The 25,949-nt window shown below is 52.0% G+C and overlaps 1 protein-coding gene across 1 annotated transcript in view; it reads right to left on the minus strand.

The window, feature by feature from the left end:
• Positions 1-25,949, minus strand: part of IGSF21 (immunoglobin superfamily member 21) — a gene marked incomplete at both ends in the record, with an annotated part of 257,433 nt that overhangs the window by 81,131 nt on the left and 150,353 nt on the right. The window contains one exon of the mRNA XM_081226148.1: positions 6,099-6,220. Within this exon, the coding sequence (XP_081082274.1) occupies positions 6,099-6,220 (122 nt within the window). The remainder of the gene's footprint in view (positions 1-6,098; positions 6,221-25,949) is intronic.

A 25,949-nucleotide genomic window follows, 5' to 3' on the forward strand; every position in this document is an offset into this window, starting at 1 on the left:
ACCCACCTCTGGGCACTGTGCCCCCCGCCCCCCAGCTCTGTGCCTTGAATGCAGCAAACACTCAATATGAGCTATCAAGAGACTACACGAACGGATGCATCTCAAAGTAATAAAGCAAGTGGCATTTCTTTCCGTGTCCTCAATCCTCCAGGCTCTTTTTTCATTTACTTGATTTCTCCCACATCTCCCTCCTCTGATAAATATGAATTAGGAAGGTGTAACTGTGCACTCACATTCTCCGCGAAGCCCCCAGGCTCTGCCCCATACCCCCACCCTCCCAGCCATTCTCAACCTCCTACAGGTTTGGGGGTGGGGAGGGGGGCGGAAATGGAGCCTGGTCACATGTTCACAGCACGTGGCAATCAGACCCGGGTGAGAGAGCCAGCTCTCAGCCCTCACCTTTGCCTCCTGGCCCCTGCCAGCCCGAAGCGGTGGGCCAGCTCCCTCTCCCAGCTTCACTCAGGTTTGGAATCTAAGTCCTGAGACCCATGAAGAGACCTCTCTCTCCCTCCCCAGACCCCTCTGAGGAAAGCTTGGTCTTCCTTTCCTGACCCCTCCAACCCATGCTCCCCTTGGCAACCAGGGTGAGCTTTACAAGACACATCACGTGAGACCCCAACCTTCAGTGGCTTCCAGGGCGTTGAGCATAAAAGCCAACTTGTTTCCTTGCTCCCTGAACTCTGGCCACGCTGGCCCTCTGGCAGCTCCTAGATCACGCCAAGCTCTTTCTCAGAAACCTCAGGATCTTTGCACTTGCTGTGCCTTCTACCTGGAATGCCCTCCCTACTTCCAGCCTGGTCTGTCAGGCTTCTTTTATCCTATAGATCCCTGCTCAGATGTCTCCTATGAGAAACTTCACAGCACGCTCCCCCTTCCCCCTACCGCCACCACACATACTCCACGACTCTCATCATCTCCATCACATTCCCTTATTTCCTCATCACCTACTGAAGATATTTTTCCGTATTCTTTCAAACACATTTTTATAGTCTGTCTCTCTTCACCCCCTGCATCGTAAGACTCACCAGAGCAGGTCTGATTATGTCTCGCTCACCATTTTATCACCAGCACCGTCCCTGACATACAGCAATTGCTCCATTCCTTTGTGATAAATAAATGATGCCCGGGTTGGGGGAAGGCCTGAATTCCTTCTTCCAAAGTTTATCCCACAGCCGTGACAGCATGAGTGAAAGACATCCACCACGCCTTCTACCACTAACTCATCCACTCCACAATTATCTACAAATTGTCTACACTGGGCAGGGGGTGCTGGGCTGGGCGGCTGGGGAGATGGCAGTGAAGACATCACCCCCAATCTCCATCCTCGTGGGGCTTCCGGTCGAGTGCAGGAGGCACTTTGAATACCCAGTGTCAGGGCAGTGAGTGTGGGAGGGGAAGGGCACTGGGGTGCCTGGCCCAGTCTGGGCAGTCAGGATGGGCTTCCTGGAGGAAGCAACATGTAAGCTGAACCTGAAAGGATGAGCAGGGCCTCAGCAAAGAGAGGTGGGCAAGGCGTGGGAGGGGCGCACTCTTGAACCCTTGAGTCTAGATTTCCCTCACCGCCAGATGAGGGCCAGTGAAGCCTGCTTGGTGTTCCTAGGGACACCCTGGGCTGATGGGATGGGGCATGGACTGCAGAGGACTTCGGGAAACAGAAGGCACAAGGTGTGGTGGGGGGAGCAGGGGCTGGTGAAGGCTCGCTGTGATTCACCCTGACCTCCAAGGAGGTCACAGCTGCCATCTGGGGACAGTCATCTTCTGCAGGGATTAATGAGTTTTGCCCACACAGTCTTCCCCTCAGTGAGGGGGGTCCATGCATCTGGTCCACTTGTGCCCGGCCTGATGGAACAGGTGAACGGGGCCCGAGGCAGGGCCTGAGAGGGCAGGGGTAGAGGATGGCAGATGTGCAGGGTGCCCGCAGGTAGGACTGTTACTAATATCCTATGTCCCCACTTAGGGGCCCCTGAGAAACAGAACCTGAGACAAGGAATCAATTGGGAGCCGCTGGCTTATTTAGGAGCTGGAAAGGGAGTGGGGATTGAGCGGGAAGGAAGTCCACACAGGTGCATCCTGGAGGTTATTCAGTCCCGCTGGGGAACTCGGGGACAGTGGAGAAGACACATCTGAGTTGCCCCACCGGAGGGACAAGGGGACTGGGGTTTCGTCTAACACCTCCTATTAGTCATTGGTCGAGGCTGCTCCCAGACATCAACTCCCTGGCACTTGGGCTCCGACGTCTGCCGCACCTGCCTTGGCCCCGCCATGGATGGCTCCTTCCCAGCCCACAGGTCTCAGCCCAGGGCCGCCTTCCTGGGAGGCTCTGCCTGCCACCCCAGCACCTTAGTCCTCCTGGCACTGCAAGCTGTTCGCCCCTCGTTACGTCATCACCATCGGACTCACATCTTTGTGGAATGTGTCATGAAAAATTTACTGACGTCTTGCTTCCCTTGTTTCCTCTCTGTCTCCCCCACGAGAGTGTAAAGCCCCGTCTTTCTTGTTCCCCACTGGATCCCCGGCACCTGCATCATACCAGGCTCCTAGTAGGTGCTCAGTTAAATATCCTTTGAAGGAATAAATTATTGTCAATTCCAAACTGGGAGTTCTGGGCTCTGAGGCTCAGAACTAGAAAGGCATTTGGTCGATGAAATCTTTGGCGTGTGCAGAGGGGCAGTGACCTGCCCAAGAGGTCAGGAACTGGGGCCCCACACCTGCACCCCCCAACCTGGGGACAGAAGCCCTGTCACCCCACCTGACTCCCATCTCTCCGGGAACCCCACTAGTGGCAGGAAAAGCCCTGGGATTCCCTAAGGCTCCCCTGGCTGCCCAGAAAATTGCTCTCCGCCAACTCTTGGTAATCTTCTCAGTCTCATTCTCTTCCCACTTTCCCCAGCTGAAGAGGAAGCGGCCCAGACAGCTGTGGAGCTGGGACTCTCTCTAGATGAGAAGGATTAATTTGTAAACATCTTCATTTATATGTAAATGTGGAGTCCCGCACCCCTCACCAGCCTTAACGAAGCCCTGCAGCCTGAGAAGCGGCCTCAGTCAGCACAGCTGCTCCTGCGGCTGCAACTCTCCGTGACTGGATTAGACTCTCCAAGAGGGTCTGCTCCTTCCTTCCCTTCTTCTGTGGCTTCCTTGAGGCCCCCCTGCCCTGCTGCTCTCTGCCTGGGAGACCCCCCCCAACCATTGTAACCAAGGTTCCAGGAGAAGGCTGGGGAAGAAAAGAGCACTGGCCGCAATTGAACTGCTGTGTGACCTTGGACTAGTCTCTTCCCCTCTCTGAGCCTCGGTTTCCTCAGCTGTAAAATGAGAGAGGCAGTGTGGTGGAGGGCTGGGATGAGGTCCAACCAAATTGATGTTGTTATAGCAGGGGACCCTTGGGCAAGTCCCTTGACCTTGCTGAACTTTGACCCCATCTGTAAAATCAGGACTACAGAAAATAATAATAATAATAATAATAATAATAATAATAATAATAATAATAATAATACCTGCCTGCATGCCAGGTGTCGTTAGTGAGGATCAAGAGAAAGAGTGCACGGGGAAGGTTTTATGAGATTTGGGAAAAGGTGAGGGCTTTTTTTTTTTTTTCTTTTTTTGCAGTACGCGGGCCTCTCACTGTTGTGGCCTCTCCCGTTGCGGAGCACAGTCTCCAGACGCACAGGCTCAGCGGCCATGGTTCACGGGCCCAGCCGCTCCGCGGCATGTGGGATCTTCCCGGACCTGGGCACGAACCCGTGTCCCCTGCATCGGCAGGTGGACTCTCAACCACTGCGCCACCAGGGAAGCCCCCCTTTTTTTTATGATAAGGAAAGGAGGGCTTTTCTAGGCAATAACAGGATGCAGGCACCACTCAGCAACTACGGCTGCACTTTACGCAAATTATTAATTCAACTCACGAGGTTGCAGTGAGCCTCTTCCTGTTGTCATTCCCTTTTAGAGACTGGGAAACTCAGAGTTACCAACCCGAGATTACACTAAAGCAAGGGGGTGGAGGAGCCAGGATTAGAACTCAAGCCATCAAACATGAGTCTCATCAAACCCCACAACGATTGTTTAAGCCAATCATATTAAGCCTGCTCTACAGGTGAGGACCCAAGGCAGAGAGAGGTCAAGGTCCTTATGGTCCAAGGTAACTCAGCAGGAAGTAGCTGAGCTGGGCTTTGAACCAGGTCTTTGCATAGCAGGGCTGTGCTCTGGATACATGAGATGGTGGGGGTCAGAGCCAAGGAAACACCCTGGAGACCATACCTGCAGCCGCGGGTGGGGGACTGAAAATAATGGTATGTGGGGAGCTGTTGCTTCCCAGAGACCTTGGTAACTAGGCACAGGTGTAGCAGGCGGAGACAGGTTTCTGGGAAGCTGGAGGTGATCTAAATGTCCACTTGTGCAAAATCATCTGTGGCTCCCAGGATAGCTATTTTCTTCTCCAAAATGAGTTTTTACCTTTTTTTCATTTTGATGGTAACTGGTGGGTCTTAGGTGTGCTTTAAGGCACCCCTGATCATTTTTGGAAGCGGGTGTAGGAGAAATCATAAATAGATGGATGAAGGTATCTGTGTGGCCATTTGTACACCTCTTCGGAGCCCCTTCACATCTACATTCTCACCAGATTCCCAGAACAAACGCTGGGTCTGAGCTCCTAACACAAAGCCCAGAGAGAGGAGCACCCAGAAAGGTCCTCCAGGGGAGCACACCCACCTTCCGTTCTTACCAGAGTGGGCATGGAAGGACCACCGGCCAGATTCCCTATGCAGGGCTGGATTTACCCTTTGCAATCTTCTTGTCCCATTTTCTACTTTTATCCACAGGGAAACAGACACCCAAAGGGCCAAGGAGGGTGCCCAGGGTCATCCACTCAATTTGGAAATTTTATTGTGTACCTACTGTGTGTCAGGCCTCGTGCTGAGAGCTGAGGATGCAAGGTGAAGGGGGAGCACCCATTCTGTCCTGATGCTCATGGTCACAGAGAGAAGGACCAACCTGTGTGTGGGGAGTGGGGCCTTATCCTCCTGGCGGGTCAAGGGTAAGGCATAAGCGGGGATGTGGCAGGTACCCCATGAAGCACAGCGCGAGACAGCTTGTCTCCTGCAGCATCTCCCTGCGTGCCTGGTGTAGCCAGGCTGTCCTCTAGTTTTGGAGCAGACTGCCACTTTCTGCCTGGCCACCAGGCAAAGTGTTTGGCTGTGTAGTGTGAAAAAGCATGCACACGTGTGTGTGTGTGTGTGTGTGTGTGTATGTGTGTGTGTGTGTTCTGGAGGAGCCGCAGCCATTGGCTTTGGGGGAGGTCAGTTCTGCCGGGGTGGCGGGCTGTCTAAAGAAGGTGTCCCACAGGAGGACCTGCTCGATTGGGTTCTGAAGGCTGATGAGTTTACCAGGTGACCAAAGGGAACAGCACCCACCAAGTGTAAAGGGTCAGAGCAACACAATAGGATTGGGGTCTTTTAGGCAGTGGGTGGGAGGGGAGTGGGGCCGTGGGCGCCCACACGCCTAGAACACAGCAGGGCCTAGAATGGGATCCGCTACCTTAAAGTCTTCTAGGAAAGGGGTCGGGGTAGAAATATTAAGTATCTCCATCCCCAAGGGCTCTTCCTTCCCCATCCTGTTGCTGCTTTGAACCTAGGGTCTGGTTGTTTAGGGTCTGTTTTCCTTCCCAGGTTTAGAGCCTGTGGGGAACAATAGGACGTATTCCACAGGCTTCTGAACCGGGTAGAGCTGGTTTACATCCCACCTCTGGCATTTCTGGCTGTGTGACTTTCGGCATATTGCTCACCCTCTCTGGACCTCAGTGTCCTCACCTGGAAAGGGGTTTGGAAAACCCACTTTGCGGGACTGTGGGAGGAGCCGTCTGGAGAGGCCGACATAAAGGGTCCACTCCATGTGGCAGAGCTGCAACTTGACTCCTTCCTGCTTCTTCCCTCCAGGGGATGATTCCCCTTGGGAATGGGGAGCACAGCCCCTGCAGCACAGCCCCAGCTCTGCCTTCCAAGCCCATGGAGGGTGATCCTGAGACCCCCCTCCCACTCCGAGAGCATTGCGTGTGGGATAGACATGAAAGGGCTGGAGAAGTGGCCCCCCGGACACCGCCCAGCCCTCACCTCACGGTGGACTGATACACCAGGTCCTCTCGCTTGCGGTAGTTCTCCACGTGGGAGAAGTTGGTGGAGAACATGGCGTCGAACGTAAAGATCTTCTGCTTGATGGTGCCGCCATCCGTCACCTGCAAGAGAGCACAGAGGAGTCACAGGTGAGCGCTCAGCCAGCCCTGCCATACCTTTCCTCCAGGCAGTGAGTGGGCTCCTGGGATGCTGGGGAGATGCAGGCAGCCCCAGGAGAAGCCTCTCTGGGGAGATGTCACAACCATCACTATTATCCTCCCAGGTCATCCCCACATTACTGATGTGCAGGCTGAGGCTCTGAAGTCAAGTGCCGTCCTGAGGCCCTACAGCTAAGAAGGAGTAAGGCTGCCTCTTCTCCGGGCCCTTTCCGATGCACCAGGTGGTCCCACTGCTGCATCCCACTTGCTGGCCTTGCAAAAATGACAAGCAAACCTTGGGGAGCCACAGACAGGGCCAGAGAGTGTGAATGTGTTTTGCAGAGTCAGCCAGAGTGCCAAAGCCATCCCCGCCCAAGGAGAGAGGGAATGGGGGAGGAGCCTGGATAGAAAAAGAGAAGAACTGGGGCCAAGGGCAGTCACCTGTACCAAGAGCTCATACGGATTCAAACAAGCTAAATTGCAACAGTTTCCAATAAAGTCTTCAAGGGAGAAGACCAGAATAGCTAGGGAGCCCAGAGGAGGGGGAGGTCCCATCCTGGGGATAGGGTAATCATGGAGGGCTTCCTGCAGGAAGCAGTACGTACGTTGTCTTCTGAAGGAAGAGTAGGAACCAGCCTGGTAAATGGAGGGGGTGCTTTCTAGGCAGAAGGGACAGCAGGAGCAAAGGCCCTGGGGTGGGAAAGAAGCATCTGTGCTCAGTGAAAGGAGACTGTGTTCAGAGTGCCTGGGGCAGAGAGGAAGTGAAGAGAGTAGACTCCGAGGAGTGAAATGGGAGCCACATCAGGGAGGGCCTGGTGGGCAAAGGAACTCAACTCCCCCGAAGACCAAGGAGGTGCAGAGTTTCAGATTCTATTTCCAAGCTCCTTCTGGCCTTAGAAGAGACTGAAGGGACTCGTCTGGAGACAGGGGAACCTGGAGTGGCTAGGGAGAACCCAGTCTACTGACACCAGTGATGGAGAGAAGAGGACAGTGTGGGGGACTTGCCTGCCTCTGGCTGCCCTTGGGACGGGCCAGGAGGGGTGTCAGGAAGTCCCCGTTTCACATAGGAATATGAAGGAGGCCCCGAGAAGGCAGGGGCTCTCAGGAGGTGGTAATAAAGCCCACGCTGGAAGACAAAGGCTGCTCGGGTGCCCAGCTGTTCACAGCTGATTAAAAGCCGGACCAAAGTGCGCCCTAATCCCGCCTGCCGCCTGTCCGCATCCGCATCCTCATCCCCACCGCTGTGCTGCCTCCGGCTAATGAAAGTGTTACTCCACAAAGCAGCAAGGTATGTGTTGTCACTGTTTCAATTATTTATCTGTTTACTCGGCTGCAGTTTTCCGCTTGTCTCAGCAACTCTATTATAGAGTTGCAGCCTCTCGCCGCTCAGCGGGGCTTCTCGCTAACAGCCTGCAACAGGGAGGCCTCCACTTCCTGAAGAAGTGGAATTAACTCCCTGTGGCTCTGTGTTCTGGAGGCAGGAGAGGGGCTGGGGGTGGGGTTTCTCCAAGGCCTTGGGGGAGGGGGGAGATGCTGGGATGGGGTTTCTCCAAGGGGCTTGGGGGAGGGGGGAGATGCCGGGGGTGGGGTTTCTCCAAGGGGCTTGGGGGAGGGGGGAGATACTGGGATGGGGTTTCTCCAAGGGGCTTGGGGGAGCGGGGAGATGCCGAAAGGTGCTTCCCCAGCCCAGCAAAGGCGGCCCTGGAGCTGGGTCTGCCACCTTCTTGGGAGGACTGGCCCCGGGGCAGCTGGCCTCCTTTGGGCACATCTGGACCCCAGCTGACTTGGACCACATCTGTCCGGCCAAGGTGCTGGTGCTGCTGGTTTAGGGAACACAGATTCAGTGCAATCCAGCCAGCATTTATTGAGTGCCAGCTGTGTGCCAGCTACGAGCTACAAGAGTATGGCTCACCCTCCCCAAACCACAAGCTCATAAGAGTAGGAGACCTCTATTAGTACCGGGGTCCCCAGGGATCCCTGGCTGGTGAGGGTTAGAGTGATGATAACACACTCACCAGCTCCAGGACCCTGAGAGGGGTCAGTGGTGGGACTTCCCACTACACGGTGTCTCCTCGCTGAGCTCAAGCCTCTGTGTCTCCAGCAGGCTCATCCACCGCTCATACACTTCACTTGCTCCCTCTCTGAGGGCTTTGCGCTTTTCTGACTGTGCGTGGGTGCAGTCAGAAGGCAAGACATCTCATCCTCTGGTCCTCTCACATTGCCTCTCATCAGCTTCCCAAACAGGGGATGATGAGAATGGAGGAAGAGTGAGGAAGAGGAGCAAAGTACCTGAAACCAGACCCCTGAACTGGGGGACAATTTTGCCCCCTCCTCCTCCTGGGGACATCTGACAATGTCGGGAGCCAGTTTTGGTTGTCACAACTCAGGGGCAAGACGTGCTCCTCGTATCTACCAGGCAAAGGCCAGGGATGCTATAACCATCCTACGATGCACAGGACAAGCCCCCAAAGAATTATCTGGCCCCAAATGTCAACAATACCAAGGTTGAGAAATCTGCTTGAAGTACATCTCTTTGTATAGAGCAGAATAGACAATAATCTCCCATTTTGCAGATGAAGAAACTGAGGCTTGGAGAGGCAAAGTGATTCATCCGAGGTCCCACAATGGGCTCCTGGCAGAGCTCTGGCTCCCAGACCAGAGTTCACATCCCACCCCCTAGGCTGAAAAGGGTTGAGGATGAACTAAGTGCCTCTCCGGCCCTCTCTCTCTACACTCAGCAGCGGCCTCATTAGGAGGCAGGATGCCAGAAGCCCCGCGGAGGTTTGAGTAATTTTCTCCTAAAGTCATAAAAGTGGAAGGCATCCTGCCTGTTTGACTTGCAGCTTCGCCTCCCTTCAGGTACTGCTTTTTTATCTCCTCCTAAAATGCGGCAGCCCTTATCGTCCCCATTTCAAATTTCACTCCATTTTTTTTTTTTTATACAAAGGAAGGAAAAAAAATCTGTCAGTAAAACTGTCTCCTCAAATTTATTCTCCGGGACTGAGGCTTTTATTAGTGGGAAAATACACCCACACCCCACACATACTCACACATACCCACACACCCCAGATAAAGCACCGAAGAATTATCTGAATCGTAAATCGCTGTTTCAGGCCCAGGGACAGGGGAGTTTCAAGGACGCACCTAGTTTTACTTTGGTTTTATTTACATCTTTTTCTCTGGGGCCTGCGTCTGGCTGCTGTGGTTAAACTGGCCTCAGGCAGCCCGAGACAAGCACTGATCTCCTTCCAGTCAAGACATCCACTGTCCCAGCTCCCTGCAGCTGGCTCTCAGACATCCCTCAGCCTCAGGGAAGGTAAAGGAAAGTAACAGACTCCAAATTCACTCTCAGGCCCCAGGCCAGTGGGCAAGTGGCTATTTGCAAGGAGGTTATTCTGTAGTTCTTGGAGGTTTGAACCCCTCAAGACAGAGGCTGGGAGGGGGTGGGAGTAATCACAGGCTGTGGGCAGAGAAGATGCTGCAAGACACCTTCCCTTTAGTTCTAGAAACATGTCGCCAGGCCTAAGACACGCAGGCACAGTTCTAGGCCCCATGGGAGAGAAAGAAATGAATTTCAGACACCGTTGCAGCCCATCACGAGCTTATTCACAGTCTGGTGGGGGAGATAACACCACTCACAGTTAAGTGAGAGGCCAAAGTCTGGGAGATCATGGCTGTAGCAACAGGTATTTGCCAAGTGTCATCTGAGGCTCATGGAGGAGCCAAGAATTCCTTTGGAGGGAGGGGTGATCACAGGAGTCTTCCTGGAGGAGGTGGGCCCTTTTCAGGGGGTATCTAGTCTCAGGCTGCTTCTCCCTGCCTATGGGAGGCTTTTGAGCAAGAGCAATACTGATTTCCCATACACCAGTTGAATTCTTGATTTTTGGTTACTACTTCGTGCATTTGAGCAAGCTATTTCACCTTTCTAAGCCTCAGTTTCCTCATCTGTAAAATGGGGACAACTCAACCTATCTTCTTGAGAGGATTAAATGAGACAAGGCTTGGAAAGATCACCCAGTGTGTGGTCAATGCTCAGTGGAGACAGCTATTTTTATGAATACTAACACTTCTCTGAACCACCTCTTTTTCTGTGTCCCTTCTCAGTCTTCAGGGCTGGAGAGCAGAGTATCTCTTGCTGAAAAGCCAGAGGATGCAAAACATCAGTAAATGAAAGAAGGGGGTCCATTTCTGGCGAGGGAGGTGGGTGGGAGGAGCCAGAAGCCAGTGTGGGCAACTGAGAACTGGAGGGCTGGGGGTTGTGTGTGTGGAAAGCAGAGGCCCAGGAACTTGCTAAATTATTATATTATTATATCAGTCCAAAGAGGGAGCTTGAGGAGGCTCAGAACAAGGACGTGGTGGCAGGCTAGTCTCGGGGGCTCCAAGACAGTTCCCCAATGCCCATAGTGGGTTGGGACCAGGAGATCAGGGCAGACAGAGAATGACAAAGCTAGTGGGGGCAGTCAAGGTGCTGTTGGAGAGCCAAAGATGTGTGGGTTTTCCCTTCCCCAGAGGGAGATGTGCTTGTGTGTTCATTCACTCATTCATTCATTCAACAGATTTTTAGTGAATCAATAAACAGGGCTTGAATGTGAGCTACTTCTAGAACATAAGCTCTATGAAGGCAGGGTCTTTATCTGCCCTGTTCATGCTCTGCCCCCAGAGTTGGGCACCTGGTTCTTACTCAGTAAATATTTGTTAGAGTGAGTTGAACCCTTACCATATTCCAGGCACTGGGGCACCATAAGGAACATGAGAAGCCATTCCTGCTGCTCTACAACACAGACCTGCCCCCAGAACAGCCTGCTGTGCCCATGCCCCAGTTTCATGGGGCTTCCCAATAGGACCAGGCCCAGTGGGGAAGGTGGAGGGACCATCCATGCAGTGATGCTCCAGAAGGAACCAGCATGGATCTGAGGTATTTTTTCTCAGAGGTCATTCTGAGACAAGCTGGAACCTGGGGCCCTTTGCTCCAGTGCTTGTACCTAGACAAATTTCTCCTCAATCAACCAAATACAAAGAAACTATATGGGACTATATGGGACTAAAAATAACTGAATGCATGCACAGCTGGGGCAAATTCTGGACCAAAAGATACCAAAAGACCAAAAAAACCATATCTACCACTTCTGAAGAGCCGGGAGCAAAAACTGGGTGTCGGAGCAGAAGCAGTGTACTGTGCATGCCCCCTGCACACAAAACACCACAAAGGGACTGAGGCAGATCACCTCAGCCACCTATCTGGACACACCCCTACCCTCACCCCATCTAAGGAACCAGCTTGCCCCCCAGCTCGGCGAGCGAGCAAGGGAAACTCTTACTTCTTCTCGCTCCCCCCTGCTACAGCAGGGACCCCAATAAAGCCTTGCCTGAATTTCTTGTCTGGCCTCTAGTCAATTTCTATTTATTGAGAAGGTCAAGACCCCTGGTCGGTATCCATTCCCTGACTGATCAGCTAGACTGGATGGAGACCTGGGTTCTAAATCTCTCTGCACGTCTCCCTTCTCCAGGCCTCAGTTGCCCTAAATGCTCAATGAAGAGACGTGGGGCAGGGTGACCTCTGAGGGCCATTTCTACCCTGAATGCCCAAATGTTCTGATTCTAGAACAGCTAGCCCTAGAGGCCACACCTATTCACGCTCTGTTTGCCCAGCCAAGGCTCAGCAGCTGCCTATGGGTCCCAAGCCTGCCCGACCGTGTCCCAGGGCGCCGGCTGTCCCCGACCAGCAAATCTGGCTGCAGCCAGGCTGGGTTGATTTTCAAGTGGACCCACCAAAGCGTGGCAAACGGACTGAGTCCAGCCAGCAGCGTGAGAGCCTGCAGGGCCGACCGGGGTTTTCCATTTGAAAAACAAATAAGACTCCAACTCTAGCCTCCTCCCAATGTCTCTGGGTGCCCTCATCCGGAAGAGAAAAAAAAGAAGGGGGTAAAAATCAGCTCCCCCACCCCCCAACCTCCTTCTCTTTGTGTTCCACAAAACAAATTACAGGTTGGAAATAGCTGTAATAAACTTGATATCCCACTTATGGGCCAATCCCGCCGCGGCTGGAAAGTGTAATAGTGGCAGAGAGTGAAAACTGCTGGTGTATTTTGCTGGAGCTGTTTAAATTGCCTGCCTACATCATCCCAACTCCTCTCCAGCCGAGAAGGAATTTGCTCTCCTGGAAATGGACCAGCTGAGGTTTCTGTGGCTGGGCAGTGAGAGGGAGAGTTTGCAAGGAGGGTTTTTAATGAACTGATTAGACGTGGAGGTGTGATGGCACCTGGGCTCCAGAGTCAGGCCAGCCCAGTTTCAAATCCCAGCACCGGCAGGTTCCAGGCGGCTCCCAGGCTATTAAAATGGGCAAGAGCGGGCTTCCCTGGTGGCACAGTGGTTACGAATCTGCCTGCCAATGCAGGGGACATGGGCTGGAGCCCTGGTCCAGGAAGATCCCACATGCCGTGGAGCAACTAAGCCCGTGTGCCACAACTACTGAGCCTGCGTGCCACAACTACTGAGCCTGTGCGCCTAGAGCCCAAGCTCCGCAACAACAGAAGCCACCTCAATGAGAAGCCTGCGCACCTCAACGAAGAGTAGCCCCCGCTCGCCACAACTAGAGAAAGCCCGCGCCCAGCAACAAAGACCCAACTCAGCCATAAATAAATACATAAATAAATAAATAAATAAATAAATAAATAAAATTTTAAAAATGGGCAAGAGCCGTGGCTGCCTTATAGAGTTGTAGTTGCAGGGAAAGGGACACTGAAAGTGACGAATGGTGGCTAGAATGCTGGGCCAAGTGTGAAGAGGCTCTGTTCCTCCTTGGGGGCTGTCACTTTCTGGCTCTGTGTTCTCAAGCAAGTCACTGATAGTCTTGGAGTTTAGTTTCCTCATCTGTAAAGCGTTCATCGGACCTATGCCCCAGAGTTGTTAGCAATACTTAAAAAAAAACCCAAATATATGTGAAAGCTTCTTGTAAAATGTGATAAGCATATCTAAAAACTTCTGCCATGCAATCGTCACCTAGAAGTCTCTTCCCCACCTCACTCAACCCCGAGTGCCTAGCATGGGATTGGCACATAGTCTGTCCTTATAATGTATGTTTGTGTAGTGAATCAACAAGTCAGCGAAGGAAGGAATGTTCTGAAGTCTACTTAGATGTGTCTCCATCCAGCCACTCAGAAATTATGCTGAGAAAGCTCCCTCCGAGGCCCAGTGCAAAGATCAACTAGTGTTAGAGAAAGGCTTAGACCAAGTCAGCCTCAGCATAGGGCTCAAGCCATTTGTACATTCAAGCATCTGCTTATTGACTGAGTTCCTTTCATGAGCTGTGTTCGATTCCGGGAGGACAGACATGGACACAGCAAATGAGACGGTGAAGAAACATAACCATCTCACTTAAATGTCTGCGATGGGTGTCTTCCAACTCCTCCAGCAGAACCTGAAGCCCAGGAGGGCTGAGACTTTGTTGTGTTCAATGTTGTATCCCCCACTCCCAGGACAGCCGGCTGCAGAGGGGGCTCTCCGTCAATATTTGTGCAGAAATGAACATGTCTTCTGTAGATGCAAAAACTGAAGCCACTGAAGGGCTGCCACTCACCCAGGCTGCCCAGTCTGTCAGTGGAGGAGTGAAGATTTGAACCTGGGTCTGATTCCGAGGTCCAGAGTGGAAGTGGCCCAGGCAGTAGAGTTGATGAAGTATTGGGTTGAGGCAAGGAATGGAGCAGGTATTCTAGGCAGAGGGAAACCAGGGCGGGGCGCAGGGCACCTGCTCAGAGAGGAGCAAGGAGAATAAAAATGGAGAGGAAGAGGGGACAGCGATGCAGCCTCCCCCTGGCTTACTGTGTAGCAGGAGGGGCACAGGGTTCCTGCCTTCCTTGTTGCCATGGTGACCCTGGACCACCCTTCCTCTAGACTCCCTGTCCACCTGTTCTCCACCCTGAGTCTGCTTCTGCATCTCCTGGGCCTGGGAGCTGGGCCAGGGGAGCAGCCACAGAGAGGAGAGGGCAGGCTCCGCTGGAGCCTGGGGGAGGAGGATTCCGGCAGGAGGAGCCTGCCGGATTCCCAGGAATAGCAGGGAGGGGTGGGAATCCTCAAGTCAGGTGCCACTCACCACTCTGGGTGGCCAGATTCCACCCCCACTCCATCTCCCTTGTGAGTCCTGCTTCTGGCAGGGCTGGGCTCGGGGTAATTGGCTTCCCCTCATGTGTGTGTGTGTGTGTGTGTGTGTGAGATCCAGTTTTTAACAGAGACAGCTGGTGTCATAAATTGCTTGTCTCATCTGGTTACCATTCAAAGGCAGACAGCAGCTCAGGGATGAGATGTGGGGCGGCCCAGGGGCCCGGGGGCTGGTAAGAATGGCAGGCAGAGGCGCGGCGGCTGGCTTTGTGGGCACACACATGGGCAGAGCCTATGCAAGTATGAGGAGGTGCGTGTGCAACGGGAGTGAACACAAGGGGGTCCCAGGGGCTGCCGGCGGCCAGCTCATGTGGATGAGCATGAGTGCAAATAAGAAAGCCTGTGTTCAGGAGGTGTGGGGATGGACATCTGTCAGCAGGGGCGAGTGGACAAATCTACATGCCTCTAGGCTACATATAAGGATGCATATGTGTGTGTGTGTAAAGCAAAGTAATGGTGAGAATACTTAGTGTAGTTCTAGATGTTTGGGGAAGAACATGAGGGTTTGTGGGTGTATAAGAAAGATTGTGTGTGTGCACAATCAAGGTGGTGTGTCAGTTGTGGATTCATGGTGTGTGTGCATGTGTGTGTGTGTGTGTGAATGATGCCTGTACCCACGGAGCAAGCCCAGTTTACACACCCTGTTCCCTGCTCTGGGCAGGGGATAGGGGACATCAGCTGGGGTGGGTGTGGTGGGGGGGCATGTGTCTAAGGAATGCCAGGCTGGGAGACACCATCACGCCAATGCTGTCCCCTTGCCATTGTCCACCCCTGGGGCAGGCTCCCACCAGTCAAATGCAAAATCACAGTCAGGACCCAACCACCTGAGCCCCCAGACTCCGCCAGACACAGGATGCTCTGAGACCTTCCTCGCCATCTCCTGTGTACCCCCCCCAAAACCCACACTGCAGGGGCTGGCAGGCAAGAAGCAGGGGAGACCGGAAGGACCTGGATAGATGCTAGACACTCAGACTTCTGTGCACAGCAGAATCACCTAGCCAGGTGGGAGTAGGGTTTGAAAATGTCAATTTCCCTGGAAGCCCATCCCAGAGGTTCAAATGCAGTGAGTCTTGGGTGGAGTCCGGATTTGGGATTTTTAACAAGCCGCATGGAGTCAGTTGAATGCAGGGGTTGGGGACCACAGTGGGGAAACACTGCCCTAACTCCCGTGGACCCTCTCCCAACCAAGGCCTCTGCGCAGCTTTCCCAGGTGCCATACCCTTGGCGCCTGAGAGGCCCGGCCACCCAGCACAGGAGGGACCCTTGACTGTCCCATCTAGAACCTGCACGTTATAGAAGCCCAAACCAAGGCCTTCTGTGAGGGGAGAGACAGGCCCAGGGCCACACAGGAAGGAGGTGACAGGGCTGGGAGCCAGGTCCTTGGCTCCAAAGCACCTCCTCTTTGCACCACATCCCACTGGTGCTTGGGACCCCAGAAACCAAGGTTCACCATCAAGTGCTGTACAGGTGCGGCACCGGGGATGTTCTTGTCCATCCTCTGCCTTTGGGTCAGGGTGGTCATACCCCAATCCCTGCTGTCTCTTCCATGCCTCCTGGTAATGACCCCCAGCATTAGAGATGGGCCCCATGGTCATGTAGTCACTCCAAAGACAGGGCTCTTCCCAGTATGGCTAAAGCTCTCCCCTGCCATGTTCTGGAAGCAGTGGGGCAGGGATGGAGGAGGAAGGAGGAACTTTTTCAACCATCTTATGTCTCCCTGACATACCTGCCCTCAGCCTTCATTCCTCGAACCCAAGTGACTAAACATCTCATTCATTCATTCATTCATTCATTCATTCATTCGTTTGTTCGTTCATTTGTTCAGCACCTCCTGGCGGCCAGGCCTGTGGACAGAGAGTACATCAGACAAGGTCCTGGCCATCAAGGAGCTCCTAGAAAGGGCAGGGTAGGGGAATCACAGAAAGAAACATCAGCAGCACCTGCTTGCCTGCCATGGGCTGCTCGGCGTGGAACGAAAGTGGCACAGGGCAGACAAATAGAGAGCTCTGCCAGGGAGAGCTCAGGCAGTACCCACAGAAGAGGGTACACTGAGCTGTGCCTTGGAGGAGGGAGAGGAGTTTGCAGGGCAGACAAGAGGATGCAGGAGGGCGCTCCAGACACAGAGGATGCCAGACAAAGGTAAGAGAAAATGCCAGGCATGGGTGAAAAGTGAATGCCAGGCATGGGTGAAAAGTGATGGGGAGTTTCAAGATGGATTTTGTGGGATGCTCTGTGGGATGCAGAGTGTGGCCGAGGGAGCTGGACCCCATGTGAAGGGTCTGGGTTTGGTAGTGATAGTCAGAATGCTAGGTTCAAATCTAATTCAAGATCTTGGACAAGTCACTTCATATCTCCCTGCCTCAGTTTTCTCATCTATAAAATGGGGATAACAGTAGTACCACCTCATAGGTGATAGGCTGCAGGATGATTTTTTTCTTCCATGTAAATTGCTTAGAAAGGAGCCTGGAATACACTAAAGGCTCTATAATTGTGTGCTATTTTATTAGTCCTAAAATGCTTAGCACGGTAAATATTACATAGTAGATGTTATTATTGATATTATTTTGTCAGAGGGAGATGGGGAGCCACTGAAGGCTTCAAGCAGGGGAGTGACAGCTCCCACCACGGTCAAAAAGATCCCTTTACCTGCAGTGTGGACAACACAGTTAGGGGCAAGCAGGTCTGGCTTGGGAAGAGGCCTTTGGAACAGAGAGAAGAGATCACTTTTCCAGCCCCATTTTCAGGGCTGTGACTTGATTTTTGGATGCCCCCAGCTGGCTGGGCAGGTGTAGGTGTGGGTGGGGGCGTAGCTGAGTCTTGTCCGATCCCAGCATCTGTATGTCTGTGTGCAATCCCCTGCCTGTGACACCCCAAACAGCGTCCCGCAGTGCCATGGTCAGCGCTCGGTCCCCATGCCACCCCCTGGGCTGCCTGTCAGCGAGCACACCTGTGTGGACAGGTTGCGTCCAGCAAGGGCTCATCGTGGGGACAGATGCCCAGCTTGTGCCAGTCTGGCTGACTGACACAGTCAGGAGGGGCTGCCCGTAGTGTGGAGGGACCTCACTGTGCCAGTCTGCAGGCCCTCCACACTCAGCAGGCGCTGCAGATGACCAGGCTCCTGTCAGCATGATTGGGTGCTGGCAGACCAGTGGACATGACCCATCAGCCGCCTGTGCCAGGCTGCCCACCTGCTCTCCAGGGGGCAGGGCGTGCCAGCGAACACTGCTAGGCTGGCACATCCTGCCCACTGTAATTAGCACAGGGCATGCGGGCAGCCGGCCCAGTGGAGCCTGACTGTCTGTCCGTCTGCAGCTGCCCCGGTCAGCCCCAGCAGCCTGCTGGAGAGAAAGAGTAAGAGCCTGGGCCCCCTCTTGGCTCAGCCACTAAGTGGCAGTGGATGCTGGGAAATTTGCATTCTCTCCCTGAGCCTCAGTTTTCTTATCTGTTAAATGGAGCGGAGATGGCTATCTTTAAATTCACTTCCTGCTATCTCGTGCAGGCGGTGTTAGCAACAGGCAAACTCCGAGTAGCATAATTCTGCGATCTGAGGGGTGACACTAAGCTTATCCAGCCCTGCTCATTTATTTCTTCCTTCAACAAAGATTCACTGTGTCTCTAATATGTGCCAGAGACTGTTTTAGGTGCAGGGGATAAAGTCATGAACAGGCCAAAGACCCTCTTCTCCTGGAGACCTCATTCTAGTGGGAGGAGACAGATAATATACCAAATTAAGGAATATGGGAGAAACACATCAGATCAGGACAAGTGTCCTACAGGCAATGAAAACAGAGTGATGGATGGAGGAGGTGGGGACCACAGCAGATTAGGCGACCAGGGGAAGCCTGTTTCCGGAGCTTAAATTTCATATTTAAGCTGAAATCCCAGTGAGGAGGTAGGGTCAGGCTGCTTGGAAAGAATCAAATTGCTTCCTGCCAGCTCCTTATGAAGTCATGTTTGTTCAATGCTTCTGGCTTCTCATTTAGTCCCAGCAGCACCCCTGTGGGCATTGCTGTCTGCATTTTGCAGATTGGGACACAGAGTCACAGAGTGATTGCATTTGCCTACGTGCCCACAGTCCAGATTCAGCTCGGGGAATACAATCCGTTTTCTACTGCGTCTTCACAACTGACTTCTACTTTGCTGAAAACCAGCCTTAATGTTTGTCAAAGACTGTGTGACCTTGCACTTGTCGCCCCCCCCACCCACCCCAACTTGGTCTTAACAGCATCATATTTTATTCCCCCAACATTTAACTATGAACATTTTCAAACATAGAGAAAAGTGCAAAGAATGTTAAAGCAAACATCCATATTCTTACTACCTACCTTCTGCAGTGAGCTTGACCATGTTTGCTTTATCATATAGTTCTCTCCCTCTATCCATCCATCCACTTGTATTTATTTGGTGCATTTCAAAGTAAGTTGCAGACACCAGTACACTTTACTCCTACATGCTTCAGCATGCATATCATTAATCAGAGTTACACTTATTTCTAATTCACTTTTGGTAAAATTTACGTAAAATGAAATGCACAAATTATAAGTGCATTACTCAATGAGTTTTGGCAAATGCATCGACCTGTGTAACCCAAACCTCTCTCATGATATAGGACATCACCATCATTCCAGAAAGATCCTCTGCCCTGCCCAGTCAATCCTTGCCCCCAAAGGCAACTATTATTCTGATTTTTCTCACACCATTTTTTGCCTGTTTTAGAATTTCATATACGTGGAATCATACAGTTGGTAGTTTTTTGTTTGTTTCGTTTTTTTTCCGGACGCGCAGGCTCAGCGGCCATGGCTCACGGGCCCAGCCGCTCTGCGGCATGTGGGATCTTCCCAGACCGGGGTATGAACCCATGTCCCCTGCATTGGCAGGCAGACTCTCAACCACTGCGCCTCCAGGGAAGCCCCCAGTTGGTAGTTTTTAGTGAAGGCTCTTCTCTCCCAGCATAACATTTTTGGGATCCACCCTTGCTGTTGTGTGTGCCCTTAGCTCATTTCTTTTTATCGCTGAGTAGTATTCTATTGGAAGATGAGACCAGTTTGTTCAGCTGTTCTCTTGTTAATAGACACCTGGATAGTTTCTGGTTGGGCTCTACTATGTATATAAGCTGCTAAGACCATTTTTATACATGGTTTTTTAATGGATGAATGCTTTTATTTCTCTTGCTACTGCTTTGTTTGCCAAACAGCCAGTTCATTTCAACAAGTGTTTTCTGAGCACCTACTATGTGTCTAGCACCTACCTGTGCTAGACATGGAGGTGAGTGATCCCAGCTCAGACTGGGGTCTTGGGCTCTGAAGGCTCCAAGGAGGCACAGAAAGTCAGGAGTGCCTGCTAGGAAACAAGCGATCTGCATGTCACCGTGTTTTATCCTCACAATAACTTGGTAGCATGCTCATTGCAACCCCGGTTTTCAGAGGAGGCAACTGAGGCCAGAGTGTTGAAGTGACCCGTCCAAGACAAGTGCCAGAGCTGGGCTTCAAACTAAGGGTGACTCCAAACCATGCTCTTTCCTTGTCCTGAATGATGCAGAAGCAGCAACCCAGGGAGGCTGGTGATCTGCTCAAGGTCACATAGGCAGTGCAGTGACAAGAACACCGGCTCCTGTTCTCCCAGTGCAGGGCTCTTTCCCAACACCATGTTGGCTTCATCCTGGGAATCTTAACAGATAAGGTCTCAGTGTTTGTTGAATCAGCATTCCCTCCTAGAAATAAGGCTGGGAGAGCTGTGTTATATAAAAGCCTGGGTTATCTGTGTCCCAGTGCATGAGCCCATCAGACTAAACTTGTCCCCTGTGCTTGCTAATCTAGGACCACAGAGTTACAGGCCCCAGAAACCAGGCAGAAGCCTGAGTGTGAGCCTCTGGCAGATAGTGAGAAGTAGTGGGACCAGTGTTGAGATGGATAAGCTATGTGGGTCCGAAGTCATTTAATTAAAAAATAAGGGCTTCCCTGGTGGCGCAGTGGTTGAGAGTCCGCCTGCCGATGCAGGGGACACAGACGGGTTCGAGCCCTGGTCTGGGAGGATCCCACCTGCCGCGGAGAAACTGGGCCTGTGCGCCACAACTACTGAGCCTGCACGTCTGGAGCCTGTGCTCCGCAACGAGAGGCCGCGATAGTGAGAGGCCCGCGCACCGCGATGAAGAGTGGCCCCCGCTCGCCGCAACTGGAGAAAGCCCTCGCACAGAAACGAAGACCCAACACAGCCAAAAATAAATAAATAAATAAATAAATAAATTTTAAATAAATAAATAAATAAAACCCTCAGTGTATATCAAATTAATACAACCTTCAGGGTGAATTTGGCCTCAGACAATGGTCTTGTGAGCCCAACATTAAGCAAATGAAGAAGGTGAAGACAGTGGTTGGAAGGCTAATTGTTGTGTAGAGGATTCAAGATGGCTCCACATTCTTTGACACTCCCACACTGAGAGACAGGGGTTTATGCTCTCTCCTTCTGGACGGGGCATGTTCTGTGACTGCTTTGACCATCGGGATGCGCAAAAGTGCCAAAGCATACCAGTTTCCATGCCCAAGCCTTAGGAGGCTGGAGACGGCCACCCCCTGTCTCTGTCCATGGTGCTGGACAGACCACGTGGAGAATGAGAGGGACCCAAAAGCCCAGCCTTGCCTGCACATGAGTGAAGCTGCCTTGACCCCTGCAGACCAGACCAGCCGCCAAACTGAACATGACCCAGTGACCCCTGGTGATGCCATTCAAAGCATCAGAATCACCCAGCCTGGCTCTGCTTGAATTCCAGACCCACACAATCATGTGATGTAACGAAATAGCTGGTGTTTTAAGATGCTGCATTTCGGTGTGATCTGTAGGCAGCAATAACCACAGCTGCATGCTTCTCCTCTTGTCAAGGAGGAATTCCATCTCAGCCCCCACCTGCACACACAGGGAATGCCAGTGCCACCTCCGTTGCATTGTGAGAGCCTCTATTTGATTGGAGCGACATTTGGGTGTGCGGGGGAAGAGGCTGTATCAGGTGGGGTCCAGCAGAAAACAGACAGTCCATGCAAAGAGGATAAATGAGGAGGGTTCAACACCAGGTGTATTTACAAAGGTGTGAACAGAGCTGAGGGATCCCAGCACGGCATGTGTGGTGGCACCTGGGGCGGGGACGAGTGGGAGCTGCTAGCTTTTAAGGAGCAAAGGGAAAGGGGCAAAGGAGTTTCACCTGCACCTGAGAGGGTGGCAGATGAAGGAAAGTGCCACCCAACAGGAACTTAGGTAGAGGGACCCAGGGGACCAGGAGGGAAGAGCTGGAGAATGAATCCACTGGCCTCTCAATTTCACCTGTCTACCCCCATCTCCTGCAGGTGACTTCCATTAGCCAAATACGACTGGGAGTCAGCCGGCAAGAAAACCCATTGATGCTACTAGTACAGGTCAGCTTTCAGGCACCTGAAAGGATGGAGAAGGTAACAGTGGGTCTAGGGGGTGGGAGGAGATGTCCAGTGGGCCAGGGATCCAGGGAGCCAAACGTGAGTGGCTACCTAGCTCGGCAAATTTCCATTAAACCCTGTTCCTTGTCTGGTTGACCCATAGCTGCATAAAGCAAGGTCCTGCCTCCACCCCACCACCGCTCCCCCATCAGACAGTTCAGATGAGTGTGTGGGAAACAGTGGCATCAGAGAGGTTTCCATTCAACTGTCTTCCCACAGCTGCCTCATGTCTGATAACCAAGATGCAGCGGATGGGGGAGAGAGAGCTGAGCCCATCTCTGCTTCCTCGTCACCACCAGGCTCTGTGAAAAGGGGGTGCAGGGGAGCTGAGAAAGGAAGCCTGGTCCTCCACCCCCTTGCCCTGTGGAGTAGGTCCCGCCTGAGATGGGTCCTCCTGGGAAGCTTGGGACTTGGAGACTCTGAGTCCCAACATAGAGCCCTGGGTCGTGATTTCTCCCTATAACTCTGCTCCCAGGGCAGTTCTCCAAGAAAAAGCATGAGAGGGGCCTCTAACTGACCCCAGGGCTGGCTCTGCAGCCTGCCATCCATGCAGTCATATGGGGCCCTGTGCTGAGAAGGTCTCACTCTTGGTTTAATGCTTTGCTGTTGCCATCTTGAAATTTGTCATCATTTTCGAAGGAAGGACCCCATATTTTCATTTTGCACCGGGCCGGCCACACAAGTTAGGTAGCCAATCCTATTTCCAAGCAAGCAAGAGGTCTCTGGGACTGATTCCTTTGTCTTGATCAAGACCCAGCGAACTTTCTCTGCTGGTAAATATTTTAGGATTTGCAGGCTATACAGCCTCTGTTGCAACTAACCAGCCCTGATGTTATCGTGTAAAAGCAGCCATAGACAATCTGTAAACAAATGAAAGGACATAGCTGTGTTCCAATAAAGCTCTGTAAAAAAAAAAAAAAAGATGGTGGGCTGGATATGGCCTATGAGCTATAGGTAGCCAGCCCCTGGTCTAGATTGTAAGCCCCTCCTCTCCGTGTCTGCCTGTCTGATTCTGGCTCATTCTTGATGACTCAGCTCAAAAGCTTTTCCCACCTTCTCCAGGGAGAGTTCAGCTGCTCCTCTTTTGCCCTCACCCACACCACACCTGTACACGTTTATTTATTGAGCCTGAGCTAAAAGGCAAGTTTTGTGCTGAGCACAGGGGCTACAGTGGTGAGCAAGAAGGCATGGTTACAGCCTTCATGGAGCTTTGTGGTACACACCCAGGTGGGAGTCCTAGGCTAAAACCTACAGAAGGGCAGGGCTGGGATCGTTTTGTTCAATACCATTTTTCACCAATCCTAGTGTAATAATGTGGTGACAAAATACACAAAGGCAAGGCCTTATGTTTACAACTTTTTTTTTTTCTAGTTGGGCCACTTGAGCCCCTGAATCATCTTTGAGGTGGACCTGGTAGGTGTCTTTAACAGAGAGGTTGAGCAACTAGCTCCAAGACACACAGCAACAGACTAATGACAGAGCTAGATTCAAACTCCCAGGCTGGGCCCATTTCAACCATGCCCAGGAATTAGCACTAAGCCCTGATGTCCTAACAGCGCCAGGAGGGATGCCATGGGCAGCTGGAGTCATGGGTCCCAATGAGGGGCGTGTAGATGTTCTCACCCTACACTGGCTCAGCATGGGACGGGTGGTTGGTTTATTTCCTCTGGGGGAGAGAAAACTGAAAATTCTGGTGCTGGTTCCTATTACAAGGAAACTGTTCAATAAAAATCACCCAGTATATTTTAAAAAAGTCTTTACCTGGCTTTGAATGAACAGTTGGTGTTATTACAACGAAAAAAAAGTCCCATTTGCTTTTCATTATAGATCTGGTTGTATTTTGTTTTCTTGTCCCCAGAGAGCAAGGATTTCACTGGCAGGGTGATTAAAAAAAGAAAACAGTGGGCTTTGGAGTCCAACGATTTTGGGTCCAAATCCCAGCTGGACCACTGACTAACTGAGAGACTGAGACTCTTCATTAACTTCTCTGAGCCTCAGTCTTCTCATCTGTAAAGTGGGGATACTGCTGCCTCCTTCCCAGGGTTGTGGCAAGGATGAAATGATGATGTTGCCAATAGTTACTACTCTGTGTTAAGCACCTTCATAAGACACGTGGCCCCTGCTCTCAGGGAGCACGCGTTGTACTAAGAGAGATCAATCGTGCACAGATAAATAGAAAATCAAAAGAGAAAGATGATCTCAAGTGATCATTGCTATGAAGCAAACGAACCAGAAAGTGAGGGGCTGGAGAGGGACCTGGGGATTCAGTAAAAGGCCAGAGGAGGCTTCTCTAAAACCCACATGAGGACGGACCTAGAGACTGTCACACTGAGTGAAGTAAGTCAGACAGAGAAAGATAAATACCATATGATATCACTTACATGTGGAACCTAAAAAAATGATACAAATGAACTTATTTACAAAACAGAAATAGAGCCACAGATGTAGAAAACAAACTTATGGCTACCAGGGAGTAAGGTGGGGGAGGGACAAATTGGAAGATTGGGATTGACATACACACACTACTATATATAAAATAGATAACTAATAAGGACCTACTTCATAGCACAGGGAACTCTATTCAATACTCTGTAATGGCCTATATGGGAAAAGAATATTAAAAAGAGTGAATATATGGGGCTTCCCTGGTGGCGCAATGGTTGAGAGTCCGCCTGCTGATGCAGGGGACACGGGTTCGTGCCCTGGTCTGGGAAGATCCCACATGCTGCGGAGCGGCTAGGCCTGTGAGCCATGGTCGCTGAGCCTGTGTGTCCGGAGCCTGTGCTCCGTGACGGGAGAGGCCACAACAGTGAGAGCCCCGCGTACCGCAAAAAAAAAAAAAAAAAAAAAAAAGAGTGAATATATGTATATGCATAACTGATTCACTTTGCTGTACACCTGAAACTAATGCAACATTGTAAATCAACTAACTATACTCCAACAAAAATTTTAAAAAACCCCCAAAACCCAAATGATAAAGCACCAGCCTTGGCAAGGCATCTTCCAGGAGGAAGAGGTCAGAGCAGCTGCAAAGGCCCTGAGATGGTATGGAGCTTGTTATGTGAGAGAAGAGAAAGGCAGCTGATGTGGCAGAAGTGGAGTGAGCAAGGTGGAGCGCTGTGGGCCCTCAAGCCAGAGAGCTACCTGGAGCCAGATCACACAAGGTCTTCAAAGCTGGTGCACGGAGGTTGAACTGCTGCAAAGGGAAGGCGTTGTTGGGTCTTAAGCAGGGGAATTCTCTGACTTGATTTACCTGTTTAAAAGATCCCTCTGGCTGCTGGTGGAGAAGGGATTGTAGGGCCCATGGGGGCGGGAAGACCTGGCCAGAGGCTCCTCAGTCACGGAGGGAGACAGCGGTTCCCACTGGGGCATGAAGTAGATAGAGGCTTGGCCCCTGATCTCTTTCCTCCCGCATATCCCTGCCATAGGAGGAGTTTTAATGCACGTCTAAAGGCCAAACGGGGAAGGTTCTAAAGGATTTTCAGACCTTGGGCAACTTTGAATTAAAATGCCTCTTTTGTCCAGTGGGCAAGGTTGTGAAAGGCTTGGGAAGCCTCCCTCCCCCACCGCCTCTGGGCAGCCAGGTCCCGGGCAAGAAACAGGAGACGTGCTTAGCCCACCAGAGATCCAGTCCCTTCTGATTCACTCATTTCAGAAGGAAGGGGCTGTCATGGTCATATAGGCAATGAGTCAGCAGCATTACTGTGACAGTAACACGATAGCAGTAGTGACCACAGTGATGCTAAGAGTATGTTCTGAGAGCTTCCTCGGTGCCAGACAGTGTACTAAGCGCCTTATATGTGTTTCCTCCCCAGATCCTCCCAACTACCGTATGAAGTGGGGCTCTTACTAGTCCCATCTTACAGATGAGGAAACTGAGGCCACGAGAGGTAACTCGACTGGTCCAAGGTCACACAGCCAGGAAGCGGCAGAGCCAGGCTTGGAACCCAATTGTAACACCAGTCATGTCGCCCCACCTCTCACTGGGGGCCTTTGAGCACATTCATCAGCCACCTCCCCTCCCAGCCTTGCCCCTCCAGCCTCTCAAGAAGCCATCCTCCATTGCAGCGACTCACCGA

The sequence above is a fragment of the Mesoplodon bidens genome, assembly GCF_964165515.1.
Source record: "Mesoplodon bidens genome assembly, chromosome: 2".
NCBI lineage: Eukaryota > Metazoa > Chordata > Mammalia > Artiodactyla > Ziphiidae > Mesoplodon > Mesoplodon bidens.